The sequence below is a fragment of the Haemaphysalis longicornis genome, unplaced genomic scaffold, assembly GCF_048455015.1.
Source record: "Haemaphysalis longicornis isolate Haplotype H1 unplaced genomic scaffold, Haemaphysalis longicornis Haplotype H1 scaffold_3, whole genome shotgun sequence".
Taxonomy (NCBI): Eukaryota; Metazoa; Arthropoda; class Arachnida; order Ixodida; family Ixodidae; genus Haemaphysalis; species Haemaphysalis longicornis.
This window is the reverse complement of record NW_027526335.1, coordinates 173,163,749-173,191,031: the sequence shown is the minus strand read 5'-3', so window position 1 is coordinate 173,191,031 and position 27,283 is coordinate 173,163,749. Positions and strand designations below refer to the sequence as shown.

The 27,283-nt window shown below is 48.6% G+C and overlaps 1 protein-coding gene across 1 annotated transcript; it reads right to left on the bottom strand.

Annotated features, from left to right (window-relative positions):
- On the bottom strand, positions 1 to 26,937 carry LOC144175539 (uncharacterized). Its single transcript, XM_077704612.1, has 4 exons — positions 26,888 to 26,937; positions 5,910 to 7,222; positions 4,497 to 4,772; positions 1 to 155 (listed from the first exon to the last, which is right to left on the bottom strand). The coding sequence occupies exons 1-4, from the start codon at positions 26,935 to 26,937 to the stop codon at positions 1 to 3; spliced, it is 1,794 nt and encodes a 597-aa protein (XP_077560738.1).
- Between the last annotated feature and the right edge of the window lie 346 nt (positions 26,938 to 27,283).

Genomic DNA, 27,283 nt, shown 5'->3' with positions numbered 1-27,283 from the left:
TCATTCTCTGGTTGTGGATGGGAGCTGCTCTTCCTTCTCCGAGATCTGGACCTGGATGTAGACTGGGAGCTCCTCGATGTGGTAGTTGTCGGGATAGGAGCCGTCGACCTTGAGCTGCTGGACCGTCGCCGAGACGTGCTTCGTGAAGATCTCGACTGGGCCGCCGGAGCTTTCCGCTCGATTCCACGCTCCCGATCCAGAGCCTTACGCCGCAAAATGTAGGGCTCGCAGAATCGCTTGGGACATCCCTTGCTGGCCGTCAGATGGTTTCCCTTACACAGGGCACAGTAGGGCTTGCAGTCGTGTCCCGACTCAGGATTCCGCAGTCCACAGAGCTCGCAGGTTCGCACGTTCGGGTTTGGGCATACATCAGAGCCGTGACCCGTGGTGTTGCAGCTGCTTCAGTACGGCACAGTTTTCTTATAGAGGTAACACCTGACTTCAACCCCTTTGTAATACACGTAGAACGGCACTTTATGCCCAAGGAATGTGATCACAACCGTTCCTGTAGTGCCGAGGCGTCGACACGAGAGGAACTCATACCCCGGCAAGTACAGGTCGTCTAGAATTTGCTCCATAGTATAGTGGTTTGGAACGTCATGGATGACACCCTTTGCCGACTCGGAGGGAGCGAGCCCGTAGAGATTAATAGGGTAGATTCGGCCACCAATGTTCAATTGTCGGATTTGATTGAGAGTCCTGGCAGCTTGTTGATGAGGCGTGCTCACAGTCAAGATATTCTGGGTCTCATCTACACGAATGCGCAAGTCGGCTTCGCGCCACGTAAGTTTTGCTTCTTGCAGAAGCGCTTCGGAGAGCTGGGCAGGGCTAAGCTTGGCGAGAGCTAGGCCTTCTTTCGGCCTGATGACAAGCTTGTAGTCGTCTTTCGGCAGCGGCGGGGGCATACGCTTTGCGTTATGAATGCTCGGTTGAAGTATCGGCCGCGCAGGGGTAAGGTTCTGGTTCTTAGTGTCGCTCACCTTGGCTTTCCGTCTTTGGGCCCTACTTACATTCAATATCCAGCCTTCGTCTGGATTGCTTTCGATCGGCTCCTCTTCATTTGAACCGCATTGCATCTTGTCTTCATCTTGGGTATCGTCGTGCTGCTTGCTGAGAGGTTCAGTCGAGGCCATGGCCGAGCTCGCCATCGCCGCTGAGTGCGTACTTGTACTAGGCCAAACGTTAGGCCCAGCGCGGCGCCGCCGCCTCAGGGAGAAAACCGGCCATGAAAAACGAAGTGGTGCGCTAACGGGCAAACCTTTGGTATGCACAGGGTCCTGATGACTTCACGCACAACGTCCTTATGCTTTCGCAAGGAAGTATTGAAGTAGCGCACTTCTGGAAGGTCGGTTTTAGCAGAGCATCGCAGACTTGGCTGTTCAAGCCGACATCTTAAATTAGAGCAAATTTAGGAAAAATATTTGCTCATGCTACTGGACTTCCGCGAGCAGCAGCCGCCTACAAGCGAGTAATCCCGATAAGCAATAACGAGCAATTACGCCTGCTGCAGCACACACTGAAATCATTTTTATCATCCTCTTGTTGAAATAGAAAAAGTAAATACGTGCGTACTCGAAAAAGAATTCCACACAAAACTCGCACAAACTGTTACAGAGTCTGAAATTGCAAGTGCCTGCAGATTGTAAACGGATTTATGTTGAGAAATAATATAAGAAAAATGATCGAAGCCTCCGAAAAAATGCTAAATATTTGATTGAGTGTAATGCACAACTCCCCTAAGCCCTCTGGGTGACTTCGTTTGGAAAAATTTTTGTGTTTGATGAGATTAGTTACGCTCATTTTTAAATCACGCAAGCGTATGGTGCAACAGATATATAGCCACAAACTGCTATCCTGCATTGCAGAGCTTTTAAATCGGTATTTCTTTGTATATATAATCTGCGTTAGGATAAACGTCTGTTTCGTATTGGTTTTTTCCGCGCCTATTCTATATCTTTTTATGTACGTGCTCGCTAATGGCCTTCAAACTACTTCCAAACCGCAAAGAGAGGGGATAACCCATCAACTTTCTCTTTTGTTCAAGAAAAGAACAAAAAAAAAACCTTACACTTCAAAGAAACTTCAAACTTTAAGAAGAAAACATTCAAACGAACGCCCTCTTGGAGCCCCGGCATTGTGCTCCAGCGGGGAATACTAGCGCCATGTTGCGGTAGCCAGCAAAAACTCCCCGGGCGTGTTACTGGAGCGCGCACAGAGAGGGCGCACTGTGTCTTTGTCGAATTAGAGCAAATATGCACGAAACCGGTGCCTCTAGCCGCTCTAAAATATAGGGATATTGAAAAGGAGGTCAGCAGGGTCACCAGTGATTGTGATTCGAAACTGTGAGACCGCATAAAGACACTGAGATACCTGTAATTGTAGTTTAGATGAGCGTTCATTCCTTGTTAAAAACGAGTGTAATGCTGGACGTGATCCCGCCTGCTCTAGTGCGGGAATACAACATCGAATCCGCTCGTGGTCATAATGGTTACATTCTCCGGGAAAGTCGAGGGACGTCTCGAGTTAGAAAGGAGGTCTGGTCGAGCAGCGCGCGTGTGACGCTTTACAGGGCAGTGGCAGTAGGCCTCACGTACTGTCCAGACGGTGCCGCAGGGTAGGAGGCCTTCGGCAGTACATACATGCCTCCGCGTTTCGGCATGAGCGCGGCACTTTCAATATTCTTGCCGCACGGGATCCAGCCCATTAACAGGGTGAAATATACTCTTGGACACTCCATCCGGTACAAAATAAGAAGGATTCGGAGCGGAACTTGATTTACAGCGTCAAGCAAACGGCAGGTGAGTTACGGTGCTCTCCAACTAGCAAGTGCATCGTAATCGTATGATAGAAGTGCAGTTTGAGCGGAGCGGGCCCGGCCTGATCTAATAAGCTTTAAAACACGTAGAACGTTGAGCGACCGTCTGCCATTAGAAACAAAAGCGAATGCACTGAGCTATTATTGCACTACTTGTGTTGAGGGCTCCGTGCAGCGGCGATCGAAGGACGCTGCGTGCGCATGCCGCGCAGACTTCGCTATATGTGATTTTGCTCGTTTCAGATCGTTAGTAGCAATTTAAAAGTGCAACGTAATGGAGCAGTAGCCTGCGTTTGCTTTTCGTATGGATCAGTTGTATGCAACGGCGAGCGGTGGCGACGTATAAGTGATGGTGAAGTAGAACCTGCACAGATCAAATCGCGAGTACATGGAAGGCGTGACGCCTAGTCAGGGCCGATTCTGCGTCCTTGTTTCGCTTTTATTTTTTCTATTTGCCCTTCTACATCTCCTAGCTACTGTTCACATGGATTAGGCCATCTTGCTTTCTCAAACCAAGCATGTGTGTTAAGGAGAACTGGACCATTTCCACTAACGTGAAACCTAGGTAGGGGCGAAGCATGCAGTGCAAAAGAGTATTCGAAGATTTCCTTTCTCCTAAACACGGCGCGCGCTGATATACGCAACCTCCCAATTACGAAGACGGAGAAGAAAGGAAGTTCTAAATGGAGAACTGCGAATTTTAAAGTTAAAGCGAGTACGGAGCGAAATAGAAGCAAGCAAGCAAGCGCGAACGATAAACGGGTGTGTTCTTCTAGTACGCGTTTTTGCCAACGTAGATGAAACTTTCTATCTCGGGGCTGTGGAAAGCCAGTGTCCCAGTGTGTTCTTTTAGTACGCGTTATGTTCTAGCGCGAGGAGTTAGAAAACGAGTGTCGCAGTGTTTTACCCCCGTGACTACATCAGACCCCCATAAAAACCCCTAGGCCATCTCCACTCACGTGAAACCTGCAGCGAAGCATGCAGTGTATAAGTGTATCCTTGGCGCCTGGGCGTTTTTGTCAACGGAGATGAAACCACTGCAAGGGTAAAGGTATACAGCTTTGGTGTAGTGGAGTGGAGTGGAATAAACTTTATTATGTGCCTGCAAAACTCGCGTGCACGCACGCTAGTCGACCGGGCCTAGGTCACCGTCGGGGAGACGTCGTGGCTAGGTTTCTTCTCCCCACTTGCGGGGTGTCGGAAGCCTGCCTCGTTGTCGCCTCTTGGGCTTGCTGGACGGCCCAGAGTTGTTCTCCTTGGTCGTAGGATGTCAGCGCCGCTGCTAGTCGCGGCGGAAGGGTTCCGGACTTTGCTTCTTCGGGGTGTTCGTTGCAATTCCACAGCATGTGCGTTAGAGTAGCCGTCTCCCTTCGGCAGACCCTGCACTTGCTGTCTGGATAGGCATCGGGGTATTGTCTGTGCAGAAGTAGCGGCGTTAGGAGGGTTCCGGTCTGCAGTTGTCTGAAGATGACAGCCTGGGCTCTGTCCAGCTTGTCGCTGGGTGGAGGGAGAGTCCTGCGAGCCAGGCGATACGCTTTGGTGATCTCTTGGTAGTTGACAAGTCTGTCCTTAGTGCTGAACCAGAGTTGTGTGGCCTGTTCGTTGCCAGCGCGGAGAGATAGAGCGCGCGCTGCGACGTGGGCCGACTCGTTTCTGTTTTCGTTTGTCGCTGAGACCTTGCCTTCGTGTGCTGGAAACCAAGTGATGTGTTTCCGGTTATGAAGGTCGGCTCGCTCCAGGATGCGGGCCGCTTTGGGTGAGATCTCCCCTTTGGCATAATTCCGTACTGCTTGGCGTGAGTCGCTGAGGACTGTAGTGCAGCCTTGGTCGGCAAGCGCCAGGGCTATGGCCACCTCCTCGGCCTCCTCGGACTTGACGCAAGTTATGCTCGCAGCGGATCTTGTAATGCCTGCAGCGTCAACTACCGCCACGGCGTAGCGGCTGCCGCCCGCGTATTCTGCAGCGTCGACGAAGCGAGCGCCGGGGTCCTCGCTGAGTTTGTCCGTGAGGGCCTTGGCTCGGGCTTGGCGCCTGCCTTTGTTGTGTTCTGGGTGAACGTTCCTAGGTATTGGGTCTATGCGTAGGGCTTGGCGAACTTCGTTGCTGAGTGTGCTCTTGTTTCCTTGCTGTCGGTGGTATCTGATATGCAGTTTTTCGAGGATTTTGTGACCTGTCTTTGTTGCTGATAGCCGTTCGAGTTGAGACACTCTCTGTGCTTCTGCTATTTCTTCGAGCGTATTGTGGATTCCTAGTTGTAGCAGCAGATCGGTGTTCGTGGTATCCGGTAGGCCGAGAGCGATCTTGTGAGCCTTGCGTATCAGTATGTTGATCTTTTTCCTTTCACTTTGGTACCAGTGGTGATATGCAGCCACGTAGGTTACGTGACAGATCACAAACGCTTGAATTAGGCGGACTACATTGTCCTCCTTCATGCCTCCCCGTTTCGAGGTTACTCGTTTGAGTAGCCGGGTGGCGTTGGCTGTCTTGTATATGAGACGGTTGACCGTGTCCCCATTCCTCCCATGAGATTCGATGACCATTCCGAGGATTCTGATCTTAGGTACCGTGGGTATGATGGTACCATCTTTGGTGCGTATCGTGATCTTATCCCGTTCCCTTTGTGGTTTACTCTTGTGTTTTCTTGCCGGTTGGTACAAGAGTAGTTCCGACTTCTTTGGTGAACATTTCAGGCCAGTGTCTTGGAGGTACTCTTCGATCTCGTTGACCGCTCTTTGGAGTACTGTCTCGATGTTTCCGTCGCTGCCTTTGCATACCCATAGGGTAATGTCGTCGGCGTAGATCGTATGTTCGACGTCCTCAAGCTTCTCGAGTCTCTCGGCCACTCCGATCATGACGAGATTGAAGAGCATTGGGGAGATTACAGACCCTTGTGGGGTGCCCTTGTGCCCCATGGTACGTTCGCCGACTCTTAAGTCTCCCGCCAAGAGTTCGGCGCTTCTGTCTGTTAGAAAGTCTCTAACGTAGTTGTAGCTGCGCTCTCCCAGGTTGAGTTTCGATATTTGTCTTAGGATTGCAGCGTGTTCGATTTGATCAAATGCGCTCTGTATGTCGAGACCTAATATGGCTTTGTTACCGCTGGTTTGGCCGTCTATTACTTGGTGTTTGAGCTGAAGCATGGCATCTTGGGTGCCCAGGTGTTGCCTGAATCCGATGATCGTGTGGGGGAAGGCTTCTATTCGTTCGAGGTACTTTTGCCACCGATTGAGGAGGACGTGCTCGAGAACTTTTCCAACGCAGGACGTCAGCGATATAGGCCTGAGGTTTTCTGGGTCTGGGGGCTTGCCCGGCTTCGGGATTAGAATCATTTTGGCCTTCTTCCACTGTCGGGGGAGCTTGCCTGTTTTCCAGCATTCGTTGTAGTAATCTGTTAGGGCTTCTATTGACTGGTCATCGAGGTTCCTAAGCGTTCTGTTCGTTACCCGGTCAGGGCCGGGCGCCGATCTGCTGTTGAGGTCGTAGAGTGCCGTTCTCACTTCCTCGATGCTTATGTCGCGGTCTAGGGCTTCATTAGTCTCGCCAGTATAAGGGCCGTGTTGTTTCGCGGTCGACCGTGGCACGTACTTGTCCAATAGATGCATTTTGACAGCCGTCTCGCCCTTGGCCATTATCTCCTTGTGTATTAGTTTAGCCAGTCGGTCACGCTGATGCGATTTCGTCTTCGTTTCGTCTAGTAGCTGTCTTAGGATGTTCCACGCTTTGCCGTTGTGCATTTGTCCGTTGATCGCGTTGCAAAGCTCGTGCCATTGCTGTTTGCAAAGCTCCCGGCAGTGCTCCTCCATGTTGCGATTTAGCTCCGCGATCTTTTTGCGAAGTTTGCGGTTGAGGCGTTGTTTTTTCCAACGCGCGAGTATAGAGTTCTTGGCCTCAATCATGTGTGCCAATCGGCTGTCCATCTTGTCTACTTCAAGTTCAGTCTCAATCTCCTTAGTTGCTGCCTCGACGCTGCCTGTGAGGTCTCGGCACCAGGCATCGATGTCCGTGATCTGGCTTGGGTTTTCGTCGTGTTGCGATTCTCTTAGTTTCCTAAAGTCGTTCCAGTCAATCCATTTAAATTTACGTGTGCCAGCATGGTGTGCTCCAGGAAGAGGGATCTTGATTTCTATTATCAAGTGGTCGCTGCCCAGGTCCGTGGATGTGTTGTGCCACGTTGCCGGTTGCGAGCCAAAGTTCTTGATGAAAGTAAGGTCGGGCGTGGTATCTCTAGACACCGAGTTGCCTATCCTTGTCGGGTGAGCCGGCTCCGTAATGAGGACGAGGTCGAGCTCGTGTGCATCTTGCGATAAGTTTCTTCCTTTAGCGAGGCTGTAGCTGTAGCCCCAGGCCGGGTCAGCGGAGTTGAAGTCTCCCCCAATTAGGAGTCTATGCCGGTCTGCCGTCTTGCAGGCTCTGTGCAGGAGTGACCTGAAGCGTTGAAGTCTTTGTGTGGGACTGCTATATATATTGAGGATGAAGATGCTGCACATCCTTTTCCTTGTTGGTATTAGTTCGATGAAGGTATGCTCTATCTTGGTATTCTTGTAGTCGTGCTCTATGAAGGGGAGCCCTTTCTTGACGAAGGTGCAGACGCCTCGGCCCTCCGTCGGACTGGAGTGAGCTCTGTATCCGGGAAGGGTCGGGGCGTCCTCGAGTGTTTCTTGGAGTAGTATGACGTCTGGTGCATTCTTGGCGTATTTGATGTGCTGTTGTATTACCGCTCTCTTGCCGTTGAAGCTGCGGCAATTCCATTTTGGTGTAAAAAATCTTTTGTCTTCGAAGCCCGAAGTTCTCTAGCGCGAGTCGTAACCAAATGTGCCGGTGTTTTTCTAGCACGTGTTACGTTCCAGCGGGAGGCGTTAACGAGATTCCCAGTGTTTTAGTACCGTGACTGCATGAGACGACGATTACGACGACGACCACGTCGACGACGACGACAACAGGAGACGCCAGCAGCCCAGCCCCTAAAGGGCTGCGCCCCTTAAAGTCCACTCGCTCGACTTTGGGCTCGCACCTAAACGAGCATTTCTTGCCTCAAAAGGCCTTATCCATTTTGGAAAAAAAGCTCCCCTCGGCACTGCTAGTAAACTTAATCCACTCTTCATACATTGCATCGCGTTATAGTGCTCATTTCTGCACGCGTGCATCTCAAGGTAACACACCATATGCCTAGTGTCATTGCTTACCCCTGCTAGTCATGGTAGGTGTCAGCCCTGCGGGGATATTCTTTCGTGAGCCAATGAGCAACAGACGCCTTTCCCAAAGTCTGTGCTCATCGAACGACGGACCCTGGTACACCAGAAACAAAATAGAACATCAGCAACAAACTCAAAAACTCATATTCAGGGCCAGAACTCCAAAATTTTGTAACCCTGAATAAATCCGTAGATCGGCTTTGATCGCTCCGCTTGCTACTCCCGTAGATTTATATCAAATGGTACTTCCACAAGTATAAAGTGGGAAAAAATAATTCCCACCCTTGATTTCCCCGCCGGCTGGTACTTTCCGGTATTGGCGGTGAGATGTTTGAGTGGCGCCCCCTGGCTCTGACGTCGGCTTAGGGACTCGCGCCGCGGTCGTGTGCTACACTCCGCTGTTGAGTAGCAGCAGTGCCTGTGCTAGAAATCACCCGCTTTGATGCTTTAGTGCATTAAAAAGCGTATTTTTAGTAATTCAGTTATTTTTGCCAGCTTCTATTACATCTGAATAACTTCAAGCTGTATGTCCCACAAGTTTGCAACACACGAGGAGAGAAAAAAACAATTTTCTTTAGAGCAGTGGTCTGAAGATTGTGTTCAACCCGTCCTTTCTAGCTTGTTCGCGACGTTCAGCGCTCAGATAAGTATTCAAAATGCGTTGGCTTCCCTAAAGTATTTTTTAGATGTTCTTATGAAGACTCAGCAGTCTAGTGCCACATACACGCGCATCGCGCAGCAGTAAATAAAGCGGCTGTCTTCTATTTATTTCGCTGTTGACTTGTATCAGGTGAACGTTTCTTTTTCTTTGCCCAACGCATTAATCCCCACACCTACTAATAACACGTGTGTGAGAGTGCAGAATTCTGCACCGTCACAAACGTCTTATTAGTAGGTTTGGGGATGCTTGGGAGCCTCACAAAGATCGTGAGGATATGTTCCACAGGCTGTATGCATGGCATACATTCCTTCTTAACAAATTGGTTTCAGTTATGTCCACTTGCAAGAAAGTGCTTATCCGCATCATGCGCTGTTTATTCACATGCAAATACAATGAGAAGATTTGTGCTACACCGCCACGATCGCGCCTCAGACAACGTTGTCCAGAGTACGCGAAGGCCGATTTTATGCGCCGAATTTCTATCCTAACCATCTTTATCATAACGAACAGACCCTCAACCCGAACAATTATGACATGATTACGGTGTTTAAGGATTGATATACTCGCTAACGAACACAATGAACAGTATACGTGCATATATTACAAGAATCGAAAGAGATGAATATTTCCAAGCAGCTCTTTGTTGTTTTCCAACACTTCCTGGCGCAAAACACAAAAACAAATCCTGGTCTATATACTCGGGCTGGCGTGCTATGAATCGAAGGAAATTATTCTTACTTTCTTGTCCTGGACTGAGGACCTCGCTCACTAATCAGCTCTATTTTCCTGATAAATAAAGTTTTCTCCTCCTGCCGCTCCTCCTCCTTCTTCCCCTTTTGAGTGCAGTTTTCCTACAACGCAAATCTGAATATTGGGAAGACATGGCTGCGGGGAATGTACTTCAATATTCCTCGAGGTCTGAACAAACAAAGTGTTATTGTATCTTTACCGCAGACGTGACTCATTTTGCTCAATAATCTTCCAGTCTGGTTAGAAGCGTGGCATATAACCAGCACGCGCCTACACACACAGCGGGTTATGCGGAACTCAACCTACAGTTTTTGCAGCCCCATAATGCATGTCGGCAAACTTTCATGCCTTAAAAACGTAAAGTGATGTCATACAATACTTTCGAGCGTTCGGCAAGGTTGCAAAAAGTCTTACCATGCATACGATTACCGGGAATCGTAATGGCTTCTGCCAAAGCCGACAGCCCTGAAGGCCTGGTATTTGTTTTGGTCTTGCACTTTCGCTGTTGTCGGGATTATTACCACCTGGCTGTTCCCTTTGTTCGAAAGATTTGCTAATATACAAGGTGACCTGTGGCACCGAGTCTTCGCGCTCCGCAAAGGACCGGCTTCGCAAGGAATGGGGCGACGCCGGCAATGTTTCTTCCGTAGCGGTATCCAAAACAGTACTTTAACACACGCCTTGAGCTAGTGTATGCGATTTTATGTCTATTATTATGATGAACGTTACGCACACGCCAAATCTGGGGCGGACAAGCATCAGACGTCAACCGAGCGCAAAGAAACATCAGGGAGAGAGAGCCAGAGTGAAGCAGACGACAAATGCGAGAATCCCTAAGCCGAATTCACGGAGGCGCGCTTCGCACTTGGACTCGTACATTGAGGCCGTTCAAACAGACGTCCTGCGGGCTTATAACGCTCGCAAACCAGGGGCCCAGAACCTTTCTAAAGAGGAGCGCGAGGCACTTATGGCACTGGGTGATCGAACAGACATTGTCATAAAACCGGCCGATAAAGGTGGAGGTATTGTAATACTGAGTAAACCAGACTACATTCAAGAAGGCCACCTTCAGTTAAATAACGAATTTTTCTACCAAAAACTTGACGCGGATCCAACTGTTGAACATCAGGAAATAATAACAACAACACTAAATAATCTTGTCAAAATTGGGGAAATAGAGCCACGCCTCTGTAAAGCACTTATAGCAGCACACGCAACGCCAGGAAGCTTTTACATGCTGCCTAAAGTTCATAAAGAAGGGAACCCTGGTAGACCAATAATTTCGGGAAGAGGCACTCTCACCGAACCAATATCAAGCTACATAGACTCCCTGATTAAAAAAAATACCCGCTACCCATTCGGCGTATCTTCGTGATACTAACCACTTCCTACGGGAAATCGACAACATAAAAATCCCTGATGGTGCCTTCCTTGTAACTCTAGATGTAACTTCTCTGTACACAAATATACCTCACCGAGATGGGATTGAAGCCCTGGTTGAATCCTATAGCATACATCGGGATCACGAGTCGCCAAGTCCACAAGTCATTGAAACTTTGACCAAGCTAGTGCTGGAATTATATAGCTTTGAATTGCACAATCAGTATTACCTACAAATAAACGGCACTGCGATGGGTACTCAAATGGCACCCAACTACGCTAATATATTCATGAACGATCTCGAAACAAAATTCCTATGAACCCGTGAAATTAAGCCATTCTTTTACAAACACTTTCTGGACGATGTATTCCTTATATGGACCGGTACGGAGGAAGACTTAATCGACTTCATCGAGTGTTTCAACAAGGCCCATCCAAGCATCGCATTCACTTATACCTATTCAACCACGGAAATCAATTTCCTTGACGTGCATATAAATACAGACAAAGGAGAACTGATCACCACCGTGTACAAAAAACCTACCGATAGGCAGCGGTACCTGCACTTCGACAGTTGTCATCCACGCCACTGCAAAACGTGTATCCCATACTCGCAGGCCCACCGATTTAGGAGAATTTGTTCCCGCACCGAGGACTTCGAGGCAAACGCAGAAAACGTGCGCAATGTACTCGCGAAGCAACAATACCCACCACCCATAGTCAACGACTCTATTTGCAAAGCGGTCAACCTTGATCGCCAAGAGTTGCTGCACCATGAAAAAGAACTAAACCAGAAAGGGAGAGGCAACCTAGTTTTGACGTTCGGGGGCAATTCTCCAAACATAAACAAAATCTTGAAAAAGCACTTCAACATGCTACAACAGAGTGAACGGCTTTCGAAAATCTTCCCCACCCCTCCTCGGGTGGTATACAGGCGCCCCAAAAATATTAAAGATTACCTTGTACACGCCAAAACTGAGAGGGCACCCAAGGGTGGGTGTCGACCATGCGGAAAGGCACGGTGCCGCGTATGTAAACACATGCAGACAACCACGGTGGCAGAAAGCACCAACTCCCATTTCAAGCATCTAATTCACGCGACACTCGACTGCGACTCTTCTAATGTGGTGTACCTTCTGGAGTGCGTTGTTTGTGGCATCCAATACATTGGCCAGACGGACACGGCATTCCGCATGCGCTTCAACAACCGTCGCGCACATGTTCGTTCACTCCCGGATCTACCCTTATCACGACATATTAACTCCGAAAACCACCCGCTCGACTCCATCAGGGTCACACTTTTACAGAGTGGATTTTCTACTACAAGAGAACGCGAACAACGTAAATCTTACATTATTTACAAATTCAATACCGTAAAGGCAGGAATGAATGTTAGCCCGGGCATTATGTCGTCTATACATGCTGTTGATAATCTGGCTGCAGAATAATCCCCTATCTAAATTGTAAGTCTCTGTGTTGTTTAAACATGTAATCAAGCTATATTTTATTTATTCCCTTCCTGGGGTTTCCGCACAGGCGGCATATGCCACAAACAACATCGAGGCACCCGCCGCCATTAACTCCAACAAAGGACCGGCGCCACTCCCGCATCCTGGTAGAGGATTAGTTAAGCTCCTTTTCCCTGGTTCGTGGTCAGGGACCCTGTCGGCTGCCGGGACAGGGCAGAAGAATAGAGCTAAGAATGATGAATGGCGCTCGCCCGTCCTGCCGGTAGGCGGAATCGTGCATGCTTTGAGCCACAGTGCGGAGATCGTACCTACACTCGTAAAGAACCTTCCTGTTTGTTTTGTAGGGTTAGCGTCACTGAGACATGTGTGCTGCTGCGACCGCTTCCTGTCAACTCTTCCCGTAATGTCAGTGACCATTGGAATTCTGTGCCCCCCAGTGATGGTGTGAGAGCGTCCCTGTTGCTGCTTTGCACTTTCGTTTCTTAAGCAGAGCGGCCCCCCTCTGAAGCGGGCGCTACCTGTCACTCGTTCTACAAGCTGACGAACGATGGAGGACGGCGTTGTGAAAGAGTTGTGTACTCCTCTCTCTTTTCTGCATGTTTAAGTTTGTTTTTGTTTTGCGTTTTCTTTCTTTGCTCTTTTTTTCTCTCTCTCTCTTTTTTGCAAACCTTCACCTCACCTCGCCGAGAGTGCGTGTTTGTTGCAGCCTTTCTCCCCAAATCCCCCCTCTCTCTTTTTTCGGCGTCGTTGGACGACGACCTTATAAATACGTGCACAGAAATACGAAATGTTGTCTTGAGAAAGATCGGCATCCGATCGAAACGTCGACCAATAAACAGTTTTGTTAGAAGCTATCCCCATTTTTTACTATTTGCTACGGCAACCAAAGACAACCCTTCTCGCAATCTATATATATATATATATATATATATATATATATATATATATATATATATATATATATATATATATATATATATACATATAGGGTTTGGAAATGAGGGGCTCGTTAGGAAAATACAGAAAGAAATTCCGGCAGTCTTCAACGCCAAAGAAGGCATAGGGGAACGTTTAGGCTACTTTTTTACCGTTAGTGACGTTACATTATTTTTTTATTATTATTTACGTAAGAAAGAAAGAAACACACGCGCCCAGAGTGGGGACCGAACCCACGCCTTTCGATTAGATCTCGAATGCCTTACCAATTCTGCTATCTGGGCGACTGTGTTCTCCTTCACTTTCTGGGGTATTTATATTTACTACAACTGTATCTGACGCTTGAGGGTGGTAGCCAGCGCCACTTAGACTATACGGGGAGAAGGGGACCTTCTTTTCAACCCCCGGGGCGTGACGCGAACAGGCTGTACACGTTCGCGTGACAGGCTGTAGACGCCGGCGTGCGTCGGCGGCTCCGTTTCAACCCGATTCTTAACGCTGGTGTCAACAGAGATGTATTAATTGAACTCACATTGGAGTCGAGGCATTACTTTTTGTTGGATGGGTAGAGTTTTGAACGTCCAACAGAAATCATGTGCTTAGCACGGGCAAGTGCCGCCATTCCGCGGAGCCCGACGCAACCAGTGACGGCGCACTCACATGGTGGCCGGCATGCATGCTTCCCCAGGGAATAAAACTGATAGAGGGAATAGTGGTAACCCGCCGCGGTGGCTCAGTGGCTATGGTGTTGCGCTGCTGAGCACGAGGTCGCGGGTTCGATTCCCGGCCGCGGCGGCCGCTTTTCTGATGGAGGCGAAAAGCAAAAACGCCCGTGTGTACGAGATTTCGGCGCACGTTAAAGATCCCCAGGTGGTCAAAATTAATCCGGAGCCCTCCACTACGGCGCGCCTCATCGCCTGCGTTGCGTCGGCGCGTTAAACCCCACAATCAATCAATCAATAGTGGTACAAAGCAAAAATTATGCATGTATGTTTTAGAGGGAGAGGAGATCTTTATTACACAAGCGCACGCATACAGTTTTCCCAATGGTGTTTCTCGATATACTAGTCTGCGGATAAGGTGTGGCGCAAAAGGCAGTAGTTGAGTTAGAGGAGAACTAGAAACAAAGAGAAGAAAAAATAAACACAAAAGCGCATTTCTCAGGCCATAGCATAAAATGTAAACTCTCCGTGCTAAGGGTATCCATATTATGCAGCTTCGGCAGGACTGTCATAGAGATAGTCACATAATATAACAAGAGCTTTGGGCGAGGAGGACGGAGAGAGTCGTGGCTAGAAGTACCCGACTAATTGGTGGTGTTCCATGGTGCATATATTCAATCTTCTGCTACAGACCGTTCCTTGCTTCGGTGCAAGCGGAGAACTCTCGAAATACGCGATCAACTGCTTCCGGCGACCCCACAATCACCGCAATGTGACCATAAAATCTGGGGAATACGATACCAGTAGGACTTTGCAAATGCAGCGTTAGAGCAAAGTCGGTGATGAAGCGCCTACAATGGGCGGGATAGTCGTTCCCGAAACTTGATTTTATCGCGTGGGTGTTTTGCGTATAGGAAATCCTGATGACGACCCGCAAGGGTCCATAACGAGTTGTCTTCAGTCAAAACTAATGACCTGGTCACAACCGGGCATCGTTTTTGAGGAAAATCCTCGTTCCGTATACCTTTTCCAAACTCTTGCGTGCACCGTTATCCGCTTTCTTGTTTCCCATGACACGAATGTGACCTCGGAACGATGGAAGTGTTAGGCGACGACCAGCGACGTCGCACACGTCACGTCTGATGAACTTTATGAACTTTCGCACCCATACTGAGACAGTGAATCCGCGTATTAAATTCGCACTGGAAATGGTCGTGAATTCTGAAGCAACTAGCGACTTGCCGGCTCTCGATAGCGGATATTGATTCCGAAATAAATGGTCCTGAGTGTCTGTGCTTTGTGAAAATATTCTGAATGGCGTCTTTTTTATGTGCATCTCAGCCGAAGTATAGAAAGTCCCTTGAAGAAAGTGCTGCGACAATGCTTCATTAGCTCAAGGAGTAACAAATGTTTAGGAGCTGCACCGACGTGTTGCCGATCTTTGAACAAAAATTACGTCGTTGCAGAGAGAATTCTATCAGTGTGCACAAGTGTCCTGCAAAATCGCTGGACTTGAGGCATACTCTTTTTTTATTAACCCCGTAAAGGCCAAACATTACTCTAGGCAAATAAAAATTGTGAAAATGTGTGTGTCGATAACTAGGTCGCTAATTACGTCGCCAATGCGACTTAATTCTTACAAAACGAAAAATGAAATTTAAAGCCGGCTAGAAATGGATTAACGTATCACATATGATACAGTGGGCTTTTGCGCTACCTCTTTGCAGTCTCCTGGTATTCTGAATAGCAGTTCCGTTACTTTTTCACAGCGAAGCCGGATAGTTGTGCTGGTCAATGCCCCCATGAAACTGTTGTACACACCAGGAATCGCCGGGTGTGTGACAACAACGTGGATTTTGTACTTGTGGTCAAACTGGTTCAGCTGTTGTATGGGCTGTTTGTATGACTGTTTTTGAGACATTCTTTTCCCTGTTTGTTGCCTACATGGTACGACAAAGCTATAGATGACCTAGAGCATTTTACACATCATCGCTTGTCTCGGACGGGTAAGCTGTGACGGGGGACAGTAATCTTCAACGTCACTTTCCGAAACGACACTAAATCGCTGACATCTTCACCAACGACAATGCGGTCTAATATGTTCCTAACTTCAGCACGCAAAAAAACAATAATAGCAAAAAAAAACGTTCACAGTTGAAAGCTGTGTTGGAAAGCGGATCAGAAGCGATACTAAAGTTGAGCCATTAATGAACACCCGCTGTATCAAAATGTGATACCCGGGAAATTTGAAACAATGTCAAAAATAGGGTGGACGCCAAAATGATAGCAAGCATATCATTTCAGCTGTGCAACGTTTTGCGAATAAATGGCCAAATTTACGACAAAAAACGGAATAATCACTGTTTGTTGAGTAAAATGACGCCGGTTGATGCCACCGGCTGAGCTTTCCCATGCGGCCGGCTTTCTCGAGCTGCCAGCACACCCCCAGCGCCGCATTTGTGAACTACCCGCATCTGCAAACTTTGTCAGTGTATCAAAAACGATACTCTGGGTTTTGGTATAAGCTTTGTGTGGTTCATCGCCCCTTTCTGTCTTCTCAAACACCCCGTATCAAATGGGATGCCCATAGAGTTGTGTTGTTATTGGCACTTTGCACCGCCGCCGCGGTGTGGGCACCATAGTTTAGTTTACACTCAGTGCCCCTAAACAGGACGCTAGTATATTGCCACACCCCATGATCCACAGAAGCTTCACCGCCCTTTCCGATGTGCAGGCACCTGGAAGGCAGCAGCTCTAGTAGCCTGTACCGAACTGGGGGATAGTGCGTTCTCATGCACTATAATGCGCTTGAATAAAAACGGAGAAGCGCAAGTCGGGTAGTGGGAAGAAGAAAGCAACCAAGAAAAAGAGTGATAGGCTGGAGATAGTCGCACACGATTGGTCGGGGGCATAGGTTCACCTTTGTAAACATACAGCTCGACTACAACTATTGTTTTAATGGTAAAATATGTACTTTTTGTTTTTCTTTGCCATTGTGAGTACTTCAAGTGACATTCGAAATTATCTAGTTAGGATGAGCAGACGGCCTTCTCATCGCTTTAAACAACGTAGATAAGGCCACGATAAAAAAACGGCGTTGCAAAACAAAATGAACCGAAGAACAAGAATCGACTGCGCTGCTATTTTTTCCAGTTGCGGCATGCACCACAGAGAGAAAAGAGAGACGTCTTTATTCAGGGAGCAGAGGCCTTTTACAGGTTGTTATGGGCAGTGCTGGATGCCACTGCTCTAAACCAGCGTGAGCTCAACGCAAAAGCGGGAGCTGGACATCAGCGTCTCCCACTGCTTGGGGGAACGAGAATGACGTGGACGTAGCAAATCAGGATTCTGGGTAAATTCAAGAATAGTGTGCGTAAGTTTTCGGGACTTGGTACGGAACTTGCATCGGACTTCGTGTTGATTTGGGAACATCATGCGCATCCGTGTTGGGTGTGGTTACTTGTTGGTTTCCCCAAGCCTGAGGGTTTTTCCTTGGTGTTTTTTTAAAGCAAAGCTTTTGACCTCTACCTACCGATGGTTCTTTCGTGGCGTGCGGGACAAGAAACTCCAACGCGGCTGGGGATGAGGAGGGCACTTTTCCCTCACGGAGCACAGTGTAGATGGCGTGGCGATAGGGGGCTATTACCCAGCGTTCGCCGCACGCAGATGACTGCTCTCACCGGTGGGCGGAACGGCGGGACAGCTTTGTCATCTGCTTTAGCGACAGTTGTTTTGGGCCTGTTTTCGCCCTGCTTCGCGTTCATTGCGCGGTTTCTTCTCACGGCTTGATTAACATTTTCGACAGCACCTGCTGGGTTACAAGGAACTAACAGAACTAAGGAAGCGTACGGCAAAGATACGTTAAGGACTGCTTTGTAGGGCGGGAAAAGCAAATATAGCGACCACATACAGGCGTCTGACCGCTAGAGAAACGCTACCTTTTGTGCACGGCTGGCCGTGAATGCGACTCCATTTCCTAAACTGGCGAATACCAATTCGGTTGTTTTAAGATATATTACAAAAAGAGAAAGAAGCAACTGATAAATAGCGATTGTAAAAGTTCCATCAACTTTCTCGTACCTCTCAAACTTATTCTCCGCACTAACTAGTTTAAATCAGTAGGAATGGCAATCACTGAGCTCACATGCCAAATTGTTTTGGTGTTTGCGCTTGTGGCGCGCAGTGATGTAGCCCCGAGCTAGCACATCAGGATGGTTAGGTTCAGTAACCCTTCGAAATAAGCTCCTCTTTATTTTCTTTCCGCCGACACACGGCCGGGCTAGAGCGGCGGCGTCCGCCGCTCTACCCCGGTTGTGCCCGACGCTGCGGCGTTCGGGACGCCGCCCCCACGAATTCCTGGTAACGGCTGGCAGAATCTCTGGTTTCACCCTTTCTTGAGCCACGTGTGTGAATTCAAGTGACGTCGCTAGGCCACTTGCTGTGACCGTCATTTAAAGCTTTGCTTTACAACCCCCTTCACAGTGTGGATTGGAACCAATTTTTATTTAGTTGTGGGTTACTTGCCCGCATGAGTTCGCTTGTTCTAGTCAAGGCCATTCCGCGCAGCGAAAATGAATGACCAGCGAAGCTGCATAGCACCTGGTGTAGCATGTGTGTGTGTGTGGTGTCGGGGTATATTTATTTCGTTCTCCTGCAGAGTCGCACCACAGCACCTCACCAGGAGGAATCCTTGTACGTCCCACACAATTGGAGCGTTGCAACAAAAGCTTTTTAAGAAAGGTACGGAATAAAACATCCATTGCAAGTGGAGGCTGCTCCACATTTCGAGGGTTACCCCTACCCGAGTACTCGTTCTCGAACCAGCCTGTCGCATATAGCACAGCTGAATCGGAAACATCTTTCCAGAAAGTTACAAATTTCGCATATGCACATTCGTGCTCGTCCAATATAGTGGCGTGCTACCTACGTCGCTTCGCACCATTCTATTCCCCGCAGAAGTAGTCCTTACTTGGAGGGCACCGCACAGGCCTAAAATTAAGACGCGAACCATGCCCGAACCCGGGCGTCCAAAAGTGAGTCCAGCCCGGGCTCGCCCCGGGCCCTGTCATTTAAAACCAAGCCTAGGGAGGGCTCGCGTATGCGTGAAAACGGCCTGGATTAGACACTCGACGAAACTTTATTATATTTAGTTGAGTGCTCTTCGTCGCGGGTAATCAGAAGCGTCTAGTGTACACAACACTCATGGATTGAAATGCGAAGATTTAGGGTCTAATAGTGCACGTAGTCTAGCTTTCCCCGTCTTCAGTTCACGTCACATCGAGGTAATATCTCGTATTCTTATGTGACAGCAACCATCACCTTTGTTAACCAAATTCTTGGCGACATCACGTGGTTGTCTCTTGAATAAGTTGGTATGCTGAAATTTTTGCAGCCGCGTTTGAATACGCTAGTACTGTACGAGGTACGTGTATTGAAAGGCGTTACCTGCAGTGGTTTCTCAGCGAGGCTGTTTCCCAAGCACGTGAGTTCGATTCCCGGCCGTGGCATCCGCATTTCAATGGATGCGACATGAAAAGTAAAACACACGTGTGGGTGGAGAGCTGCAGGTCATGGGCGTCGGCAGGCGCACTAGCATTCGCCCCCTCCCCCGCGCTCCCCCTCTCCCCCGGAGTTGCAATGGGTCCCCCCCTCCCCCCCAAAAAATGCTGCTTACGGCATGCCCAAAATTTTTTAATGAATACGTTCCACGCTACGGCGTGCCTTGTAATCGTAACTTAACAACGTGAGGGTTCGAACTAGTTGGCACTCCATAGTGAAAATTTAAAGCGCAACAAATTTAGACACAAGACGAATTACACAAGGACTTTCTAATCGTAACTTTGTTATGTTGTACCACAAAATATGAAATCTTGATGCATAAAATTTTTTTAAATTAAGGTTTTGTCCCTATGAGACCACGAACGACGCGTACAACTTCCATAGAGAAAGAAGCGCGTGGGAGTAACCTGAAAACATTATTTTCAATGCTCTTTTCAAGACTTGACGTCAGAAATATTAACAACCCAGGCCCGCTGATTCAAGCCCGAGAATGGCCGCGCCTTTGGCTTATATCATGTGCCTCCCAATAAACGCTTCGGGCGACTCGGCCCACTGGCCGGGCCGGGTCGGGCGCGAATTTTGGGTTAGCCGGGGCCGGTGCAGTGCTCGAGACTGTCCTACTACAAAATCCGCCGCTTACGCGCAGTCTCCCTGACACAATCTTCGCTGCTAAGCAGCGCTCGATGTTCCCTACATAACTGGCGCTGAGGTTCATAGAGTGTCGTTTTGTAGACTGCCTGCCATTTCTCTCTGACAACCGAAATAATGATAGTGCGGAGCACAGAATGTTAATTAGTATGAATGGTGTCCAAGCTTCTCTTTTGCCACCCGAGGAGTCAGCACATACGTACCAATTTTGCTTTGTTTCTGATTTTAGACAATTGGGTGTTTGGCCACGCAGTCAAAAACTCTGTTGGAAGGTGGCCTAAAGCGTGCTGAAATTTAGTAGTAAATCTGACTACCTCAGTGCCATATAGGCGACAGTTGTCAACAAACATCTCGCCTCGCTTTGTCCGGCTTCTGTATTCGAATAACGCCAGGCACATTTAGCTTCTGCATCGTGTTGCCGCAGGTCTTCGTCAGCCTGTGTTTGTGCAAGACGTCAACTTCAATGGCTTTCATGTGGCATGGTGCTAGACGTGGCGGTTTTGGGTTTAGGTGTAATGAGCACCTGTATCTTAGATCGCCATGTGTGATTCATCCGTTCCTTGAATACATCCATGGCATACTTCCTTCGGTGTACACGGCTCCCAGGTTGCGCTGAGAAACAGGTTACAGAGTATGCCACACACAAATGCAAATTTAGGGTCAGTGGACTATTCGCTCGTTTAATGGTGATTGGTATGTGAAACGTGGAGGAGTTTTTCTGCATTAGGGAGTGGGTCGCGGGTGTTGTGATCAAGCTAAACAAGCGATAGAGTTTAAACATAGTACAGGCCTATGCGCCAACAACCAGCTCTGATGAAACCGTAGACAGCTTTTCCGAGGACATCAAATCAGCAGTGAAGAAGGCAACAAGACAGTTCACAATTGCGATGGGAGACTTTAGTGCAAAGGTCAGGGACATGCAAATGGGAGAAAGGTCAGCGGGAAAGTTCAGTATAGGCAATCGCAACGGTTGAGGAGACACTGGTGGGATTTCAGAGAGAAATAACCTGATGTTGATGAACACCTTCTATAGAAACTTTACGTGTCATCATCGTTGATGCACTGACATCACCATCATCGCTGCAGATCATCACGCGAGCGGCCATCTCGAGCTGCTTCATCCTTCTTAAAAAAGTCGCCATTAAAAGTCGTTGGGATCTGCAAGGTCGTTTCGTGGAGTTCTTCGTCAATTGGGGTTAGATTGCCACAATTTGGTGCCGTCAAAAGCGGTAATTGACAGCACAGACGACGAGCAGCGGGACCGCTACCTGAATTACGATGACTCCTGCTCCGGCGGACCAGATCCTTACCCACAATGACCTCCATCGAAAGAAAGTTACGGCGACGAAACACGCTGCGGGAGAAGCTGGACGGCATCGCCCGGAACGTCGAAGAAGGCCTACGCAATGGACACCTTACCACGCAGATGGACATGGCTATTTCTCTGGAGAGGATCAAATTTCTCTTTCGACAGATCCGAAAGCTCTACGAGGATATTTATCTCGACACCACCGACGACTTCGTTCCAGCGGAGACATCCGAAGAAGCAGCCTTCAACGACAGAATCGTACACATTATGGCGCAGCTTCGCTTTCGGTACCGAGACCATCCGAGTGGTGAGTCTGGTATTATACCTTCTCAGACACGCTCACCGCCGTCAGGGACCGTAGCCATGCGAGCGAAGCTACCAGCCCTTGCAATTGACCGAATCCGATGGCGATCGCTGAAAACGGGTCCAATTCTGGAACTAGTTTGAGAGTACGATTCATACCGATCCCGAACTTAAACCTACGGAGAAATTCCAGAACTTCATCAGCCTTTTAACGGGAAAAGCTGCGTGCGCAATATCCGGAATGCCTGCGACAGAGAAATGCCACAGTTACGCGGTAGCGCTGTTAAAATAACGGTTCGGAGATCAGGCGCTCCTTGTACGAGATCATATGCAAGCCCTCATCGAATTAAAAGCATTCGCTTCATCTTCAGACGTAAGGAGCTTGCGCAAAATCTATGAACAGGTTCAAGTTCATTGCTGAAGCCTAAAAGCCCTTGTAACGAACCCTACAACGTAGTGCTAGAAGCTACGATAAATTCTAGTGCGGACGCTACTAAGAGATCTGGTGCTTCGATTTTATCAGTGGTCGAAGATTCCTATGGCAAACAGTCCGAATGATGTTTCTCCTCTAACAACTACCGTCTACGAGAAAGACTTCGAACATCTTATGGCATTTTTGGGGCAAGAACGTGAATGTAGGGAAGCGATGGTGCCAAATACGTCAAGCTGTGAGCTCAAAGATGCGAATTCGAAGCAGAACCATGCAAGTCCCCAGGTGCCTTCCGTAGCATCCCTCCACGGCGCTACAAGTGGGACTAAGAAGTGCATCTTCTGTTTTTACTTGCATGACGCAGCGTCTTGCTCCTTTCAGTCGATAACCTTGGAGGAGAAGAAGTACGTTGTTTCTCGAGAGGGACGCTGCTTCCGCTGCTTTACCCAAGGACATCTTGCTAGGCAATGCAAGAGGAAAATTGTATGCCAGCACTGCTCCCGGCGACATGCTTCTTCCATGTGCGACAAACACAAAAGGAAGGAAGTCAGCGAGCAAGTCTCTACGTCTCCAGTCCAACTGATGTCCAGACAAGAGCGCTCTATTATACTGCTTCAAACGCTGAATGCCAAAGTGACCGGATCAACAAGAGCATTGAACTGCAGAGTTCTTTTAGACGGAGGGAGTCAATGCAGTGCCATTACGACGGAAGTCTCCAGGAGACTAGGCTGCGAGTTGGTTGGACAGGAAACCCTTACAGTGGGAGTATTCGGAGGAAAAGATACAGCACAGACCCTGAATAGAGTGCGTGTAAAGCTGAGTAGCCTGACAAGCAAATCTGCCATCTTTGCCAAAGTGACCGGATCAACAAGAGCATTGAACTGCACAGTTCTTTTAGATGGAGGCAGTCAACGCAGTGTCATTACGGCGGAAGTCTCTAGGAGACTAGGCTGCGAGTTGGTTGAACAGGAAACCCTTACAGTGGGAGTATGCGGAGGAAAAGATACGGCACAGACCATGAATAGAGTGTATGTAAAGCTGAGTAGCCGGACAAGCAAATCTGAGGTCTTTGTAGAAGCGCTTGAAGTCGAGTCGATCTGCAACCAGGCAATTCCATCCCCAGATGAAAGTGTGATTACTGCTCTGCCAGACAAGCTCATCGACACAAGGAGCGTGATGTGTAAGCATGCAGATCACGATGGCCTCGCTAACCTGAGTGGATCGGAGTTTTACTGGAACATTGTGAATGGAAATATTCACAGTTTGGCACATAATCTCAAAGCCATCGAGACCCGGCTGGGATGGACAGCACAAGGTTCAACAAAAGAAGGCGCACGCATAGTTCACTGCTCAAACGTCGTATCACTCTATGCCTATGCAGAGCCTTCAGACGTAGCATCCACCCTAAAGCAATTTTGGGAACTGCAAAGTATCGGCCTCAAAGATCAACCAGATCCTACAGACGACTCCGTGATGCTTGAGTTTAGAAGGACATCGCCGCCAAAAATGGTCGCTACAAAGTAGCTCTTCCCTGGAGAGAGGAAGTAGTTCTCCGACAACCTTCAAGTTGCTGAGAAAAGGCTGCCCCACCTCATGAGAAAACTGAAGCTTAGCGTTTCGGGGTTGAACGCGTACGACAAGGCCATCCGTCAGTACATTCATGATGGTACAGCAGAACGAGTGCCTTGGACCACGCCAAGCGACGGGCAGTATATATACCATCTTCCTCACATAGCCATCATTTCCGAAGAAAGAATAACAACTAAGATGGGGATTGTTTTGGACGCGTCATGGCATGCCAAAGGCGGGAAGTCATTAAATGACAACTTAGACGCCGGTCCAAACATGTATTCCGACATCGTAGCCTTGCTTCTGTGATGTCGTCAATACAAGATTGGTGTGTCTTCTGATGTTGAGAAGGCCTTTTTACAGATAAGTCTACGGGAGCCAAAACGCGACTCTTTACGTTTTGTTTGGTTTGAGAGTTGCCCTGAACTTGGTCAACCATTTACTCCCAAAGCGCTGTGGAGTATGTCTCGAGTCCCCTTCGGAGTAACTTCAAGCCCCTTCCTGCTAATGGCAACACCAGCATCACTTCAGGAGCCATATGGATTCTTATCCACACACCGCGGGACGTCTTCTCAAGTCCATATACATGGATGGTCTGGTAATCGGTGCACATACAGAAGAAGAAGCGATTGCTTTATACAATGACACCATCATTATTTTCAAATCTACTTCTATGGATATCAGAAAATGGGTTACCAACAACAGTACCGTGGCCTCTGTTTTTCTTGACAACCAGACTAACCCTCTACCGTAAGCTTGCCGCATTCAGAGACTTGGAAAGTTCTTGGACTGAAACGGGACGCAATGCAAGACGTGTTTGTTTTTCGGTCGCAATTATCCACGAATAAACGACCGGCTACAAAGAGATTGACACTGAAAGCTATTGCCAAAATATTCTACCCCCTCGGATTCATTAGCCCTGTTATTGTCACAGCTAAGATACTCCATTAATATTTGTGGAAAAGTCGTCTTGATTGGGACGATGAACTACCCGAAGACTTGGCGTACATTTGGCAGAACTGGTGGGACGAAGTGGATGCCCTTGAAGGGATTCCTATCCCACGGTTTTTCGGTCAAGGGCTCAATCAAGACATCGCGAAGGCTATGCGGCACGGATTCAGTGACGCCAGCCCTAGAGCCTAAGGTGTAGCTGCATATATCTTTTTGGAAGATTCGATGCAAGCTCTTAAGACACGTCTGCTTATTGCAAAAAGTCGAGTGTCACTCTAGCCAAGCTGGAACTAACGTCTGCTTCTTTAGCTACACGTATGAGCGAATACATTCGCGAAAACCTGAACCTTGACATCATAGAGACGCACCTATGGTCGGATTCTTTGATTACTCTATGTTGGACTCTGAACGAGGCCACTACTTGGAAGCCCTTTTTACAGAATAAAGTAAGCGAAATAAGAATTTCCAAATCAGGCAGTTGCACTAATGCCCAGGAAAGGGTAATCCAGTGGACCTCCTCACTAGAAGAATTTCACCCTGCCAATTGCAACAGTCCACATCGTGGTGGCAAAGGCCTGTCTGGATTGCTACACCTGAGTTTTGGCCTACAGAACCAATGCCTTCAGATGCACAAGGCAAACAAGTTACGGAGCAGACCAGAAAACCGATCCTGACGTCAAATGTCTCGAGTTGTGCCGTCGTCTACTTTACCCGATTTAGTTCCCTCTTACGCCTCCGTCGAGTGGTAGCTTGGATACACCGGTTCATACAGAACGCTCGTAACAGGAACAAGATAACGGGACACTCTACAGCTGAGGGAGTTGGGAAGGCCGAGCTTTACTGCATTCAGAGCACGGAATCAGCTGGTTTTCCTGAAGAACTATATTCTATAAAGAAAGGGCTTCCTCTACCACCAACCTCATCTCTAGAAGCAGTGAAACTGTTTCTTGATGATCAACGACTCCTGTGGGTACAACGAAGACTAAATGCCAGCCCTGAGGACTACAGCCAGAAACACCCTATTATTATTCCTCACAAATGTTTTATTACGCTGAACTGCTCGTACGATCAGCGCACACAAAGTTAGGCCATGCTGGTCTCCGTGACACTCTGGTTCACCTGCGAGAAATATACTGGATCATGAAAGGACGATAACTCGTCAAGAAATTGCTCCATGCCTTCGTTACATGCAAACGATGTCATTCAACAGCATGTGTTCAAAATGAAGCACCCTTACCCAAGGATCGAGTCATAGAGACTACTCCATCCGAAACCTGTGGAGTAGTCTTAGCTGGCTCACTCTGCGTAAAGACAACATCGTCAGACAACCGGACGTACGTCGTTCTTGTTTTGTGCGCAGTTACTAGAGCGATTCATCTTGAGCTGATACCAGACATGACATCAGTTTCATTCGTGCTATGCACCGTTTCGTTTCGAGACGCGGACTCTGTAATACGTTATGCAGTGACAATGCGCGTACATTCAAACACAGCGCCCGAAAACTCGCTGTTATGTAGAAAACACTCAATCACCCCGATGTGCAAGGTTATTTCACGTCTTCGTCCATTGCTTGGAAGTTTATCGTGGAAGCAGCGCCTTCGTGGGGTGGCTTTTATGAACGACCTGTGCGCTCGGTAAAAACATATTTGAGAAAGGTATTAGGCTGGTAGACGTAGCCGAAATAGCTACCATCATCACGGAAGTGGAAGCCATAATTATTCCCCGGCCACTCACGTTTCTTTACAACGATGTTACAGAACCTTCTCCCCTATCACCGGCATGCTTTCTTGTTGGAAAAAGGCTGACCTCGTCACCACCTTGGCTGCTGCATCTTAAGTAGTAGTAGTAGTAGCAGAAAACATTTATTGAGCTGAAATAAAATGACGGTGTCTTCTCAGATGTCGGACGGGGTGGTTCCCTGGTTTCGGGACCCATATACCGACAGCAGCTCCTGGCCCCTGGTCGCCAGCGCGAGCTGGATCGGCAGGGCGGGGCTGGACTGTAAGGTCTCCCAACGCTCATGGGGTGGGGTAGTGGAGGGTGGAGGGGGGGTGGGGGTGATAGGGGACTTGAGTGAATTGCACTTCGTCAGGATGTGTGCGAGAGTGCCTATGCTATTTGTGCAAAATGGAAAAGTGTCCTCTTCGGTTTCTGGGAACAATTTTTTCATCGGGACTGGGTGTGTAAGTGAACCCGCCTGAATGCGGATGATAATTGTTTGTTGTTCCCTGCTCAGGGTGCGGTGCAGCTCTGTACGTGAGCCCCGGGTTGGTGGTGTCGGTGTCCTGTCCCACCCGGAGGGTCATCGCTCAGGCATGATAATCGGCTATGACGTTGCCGGCTACCTGTGTGTGGGCAGGCACCCATACGATCTCTACGGCTCGCTCCGGCGCCCTGTTCTTCGTTAATATCGCGTCCGCCTCTGAGGAGATCACCCCTTTCTTGTACCCGCCGTATGCTCTTTTGGAGTCGGTGACCACCACCCTGGCACCCGGTTGGACGAGCGCCAGGGCTATGGCCACTTCCTCTGCTGTGGCTGACTCTCTGGTGTTGACTGCAGCGCTGTTTAGCAACCATTCCCCGTCGGTTACCATCGCTGCTGCATTGCTGCTGCCCTTGACGAGGGACATACCCACGTATAGGACTCCCTCA

What these genes read in the sequence shown, in the direction of transcription:
- LOC144175539 (XM_077704612.1), bottom strand. Translation starts at nt 26,937, where the DNA reads ATGACCCTCCGGGTGGGACAGGACACCGACACCACCAACCCGGGGCTC. An exon ending in ACCACCAACCCGGGGCTCAC is followed by an intron (nt 7,223 to 26,887) that starts GTACAGAGCTGC and finishes ACTCCTGCACAG; the next exon opens with AGCCTGCAAGACGGCAGACC. An exon ending in AATAGACGGCCAAACCAGCG is followed by an intron (nt 4,773 to 5,909) that starts GTAACAAAGCCA and finishes TCGACGCTGCAG; the next exon opens with AATACGCGGGCGGCAGCCGC.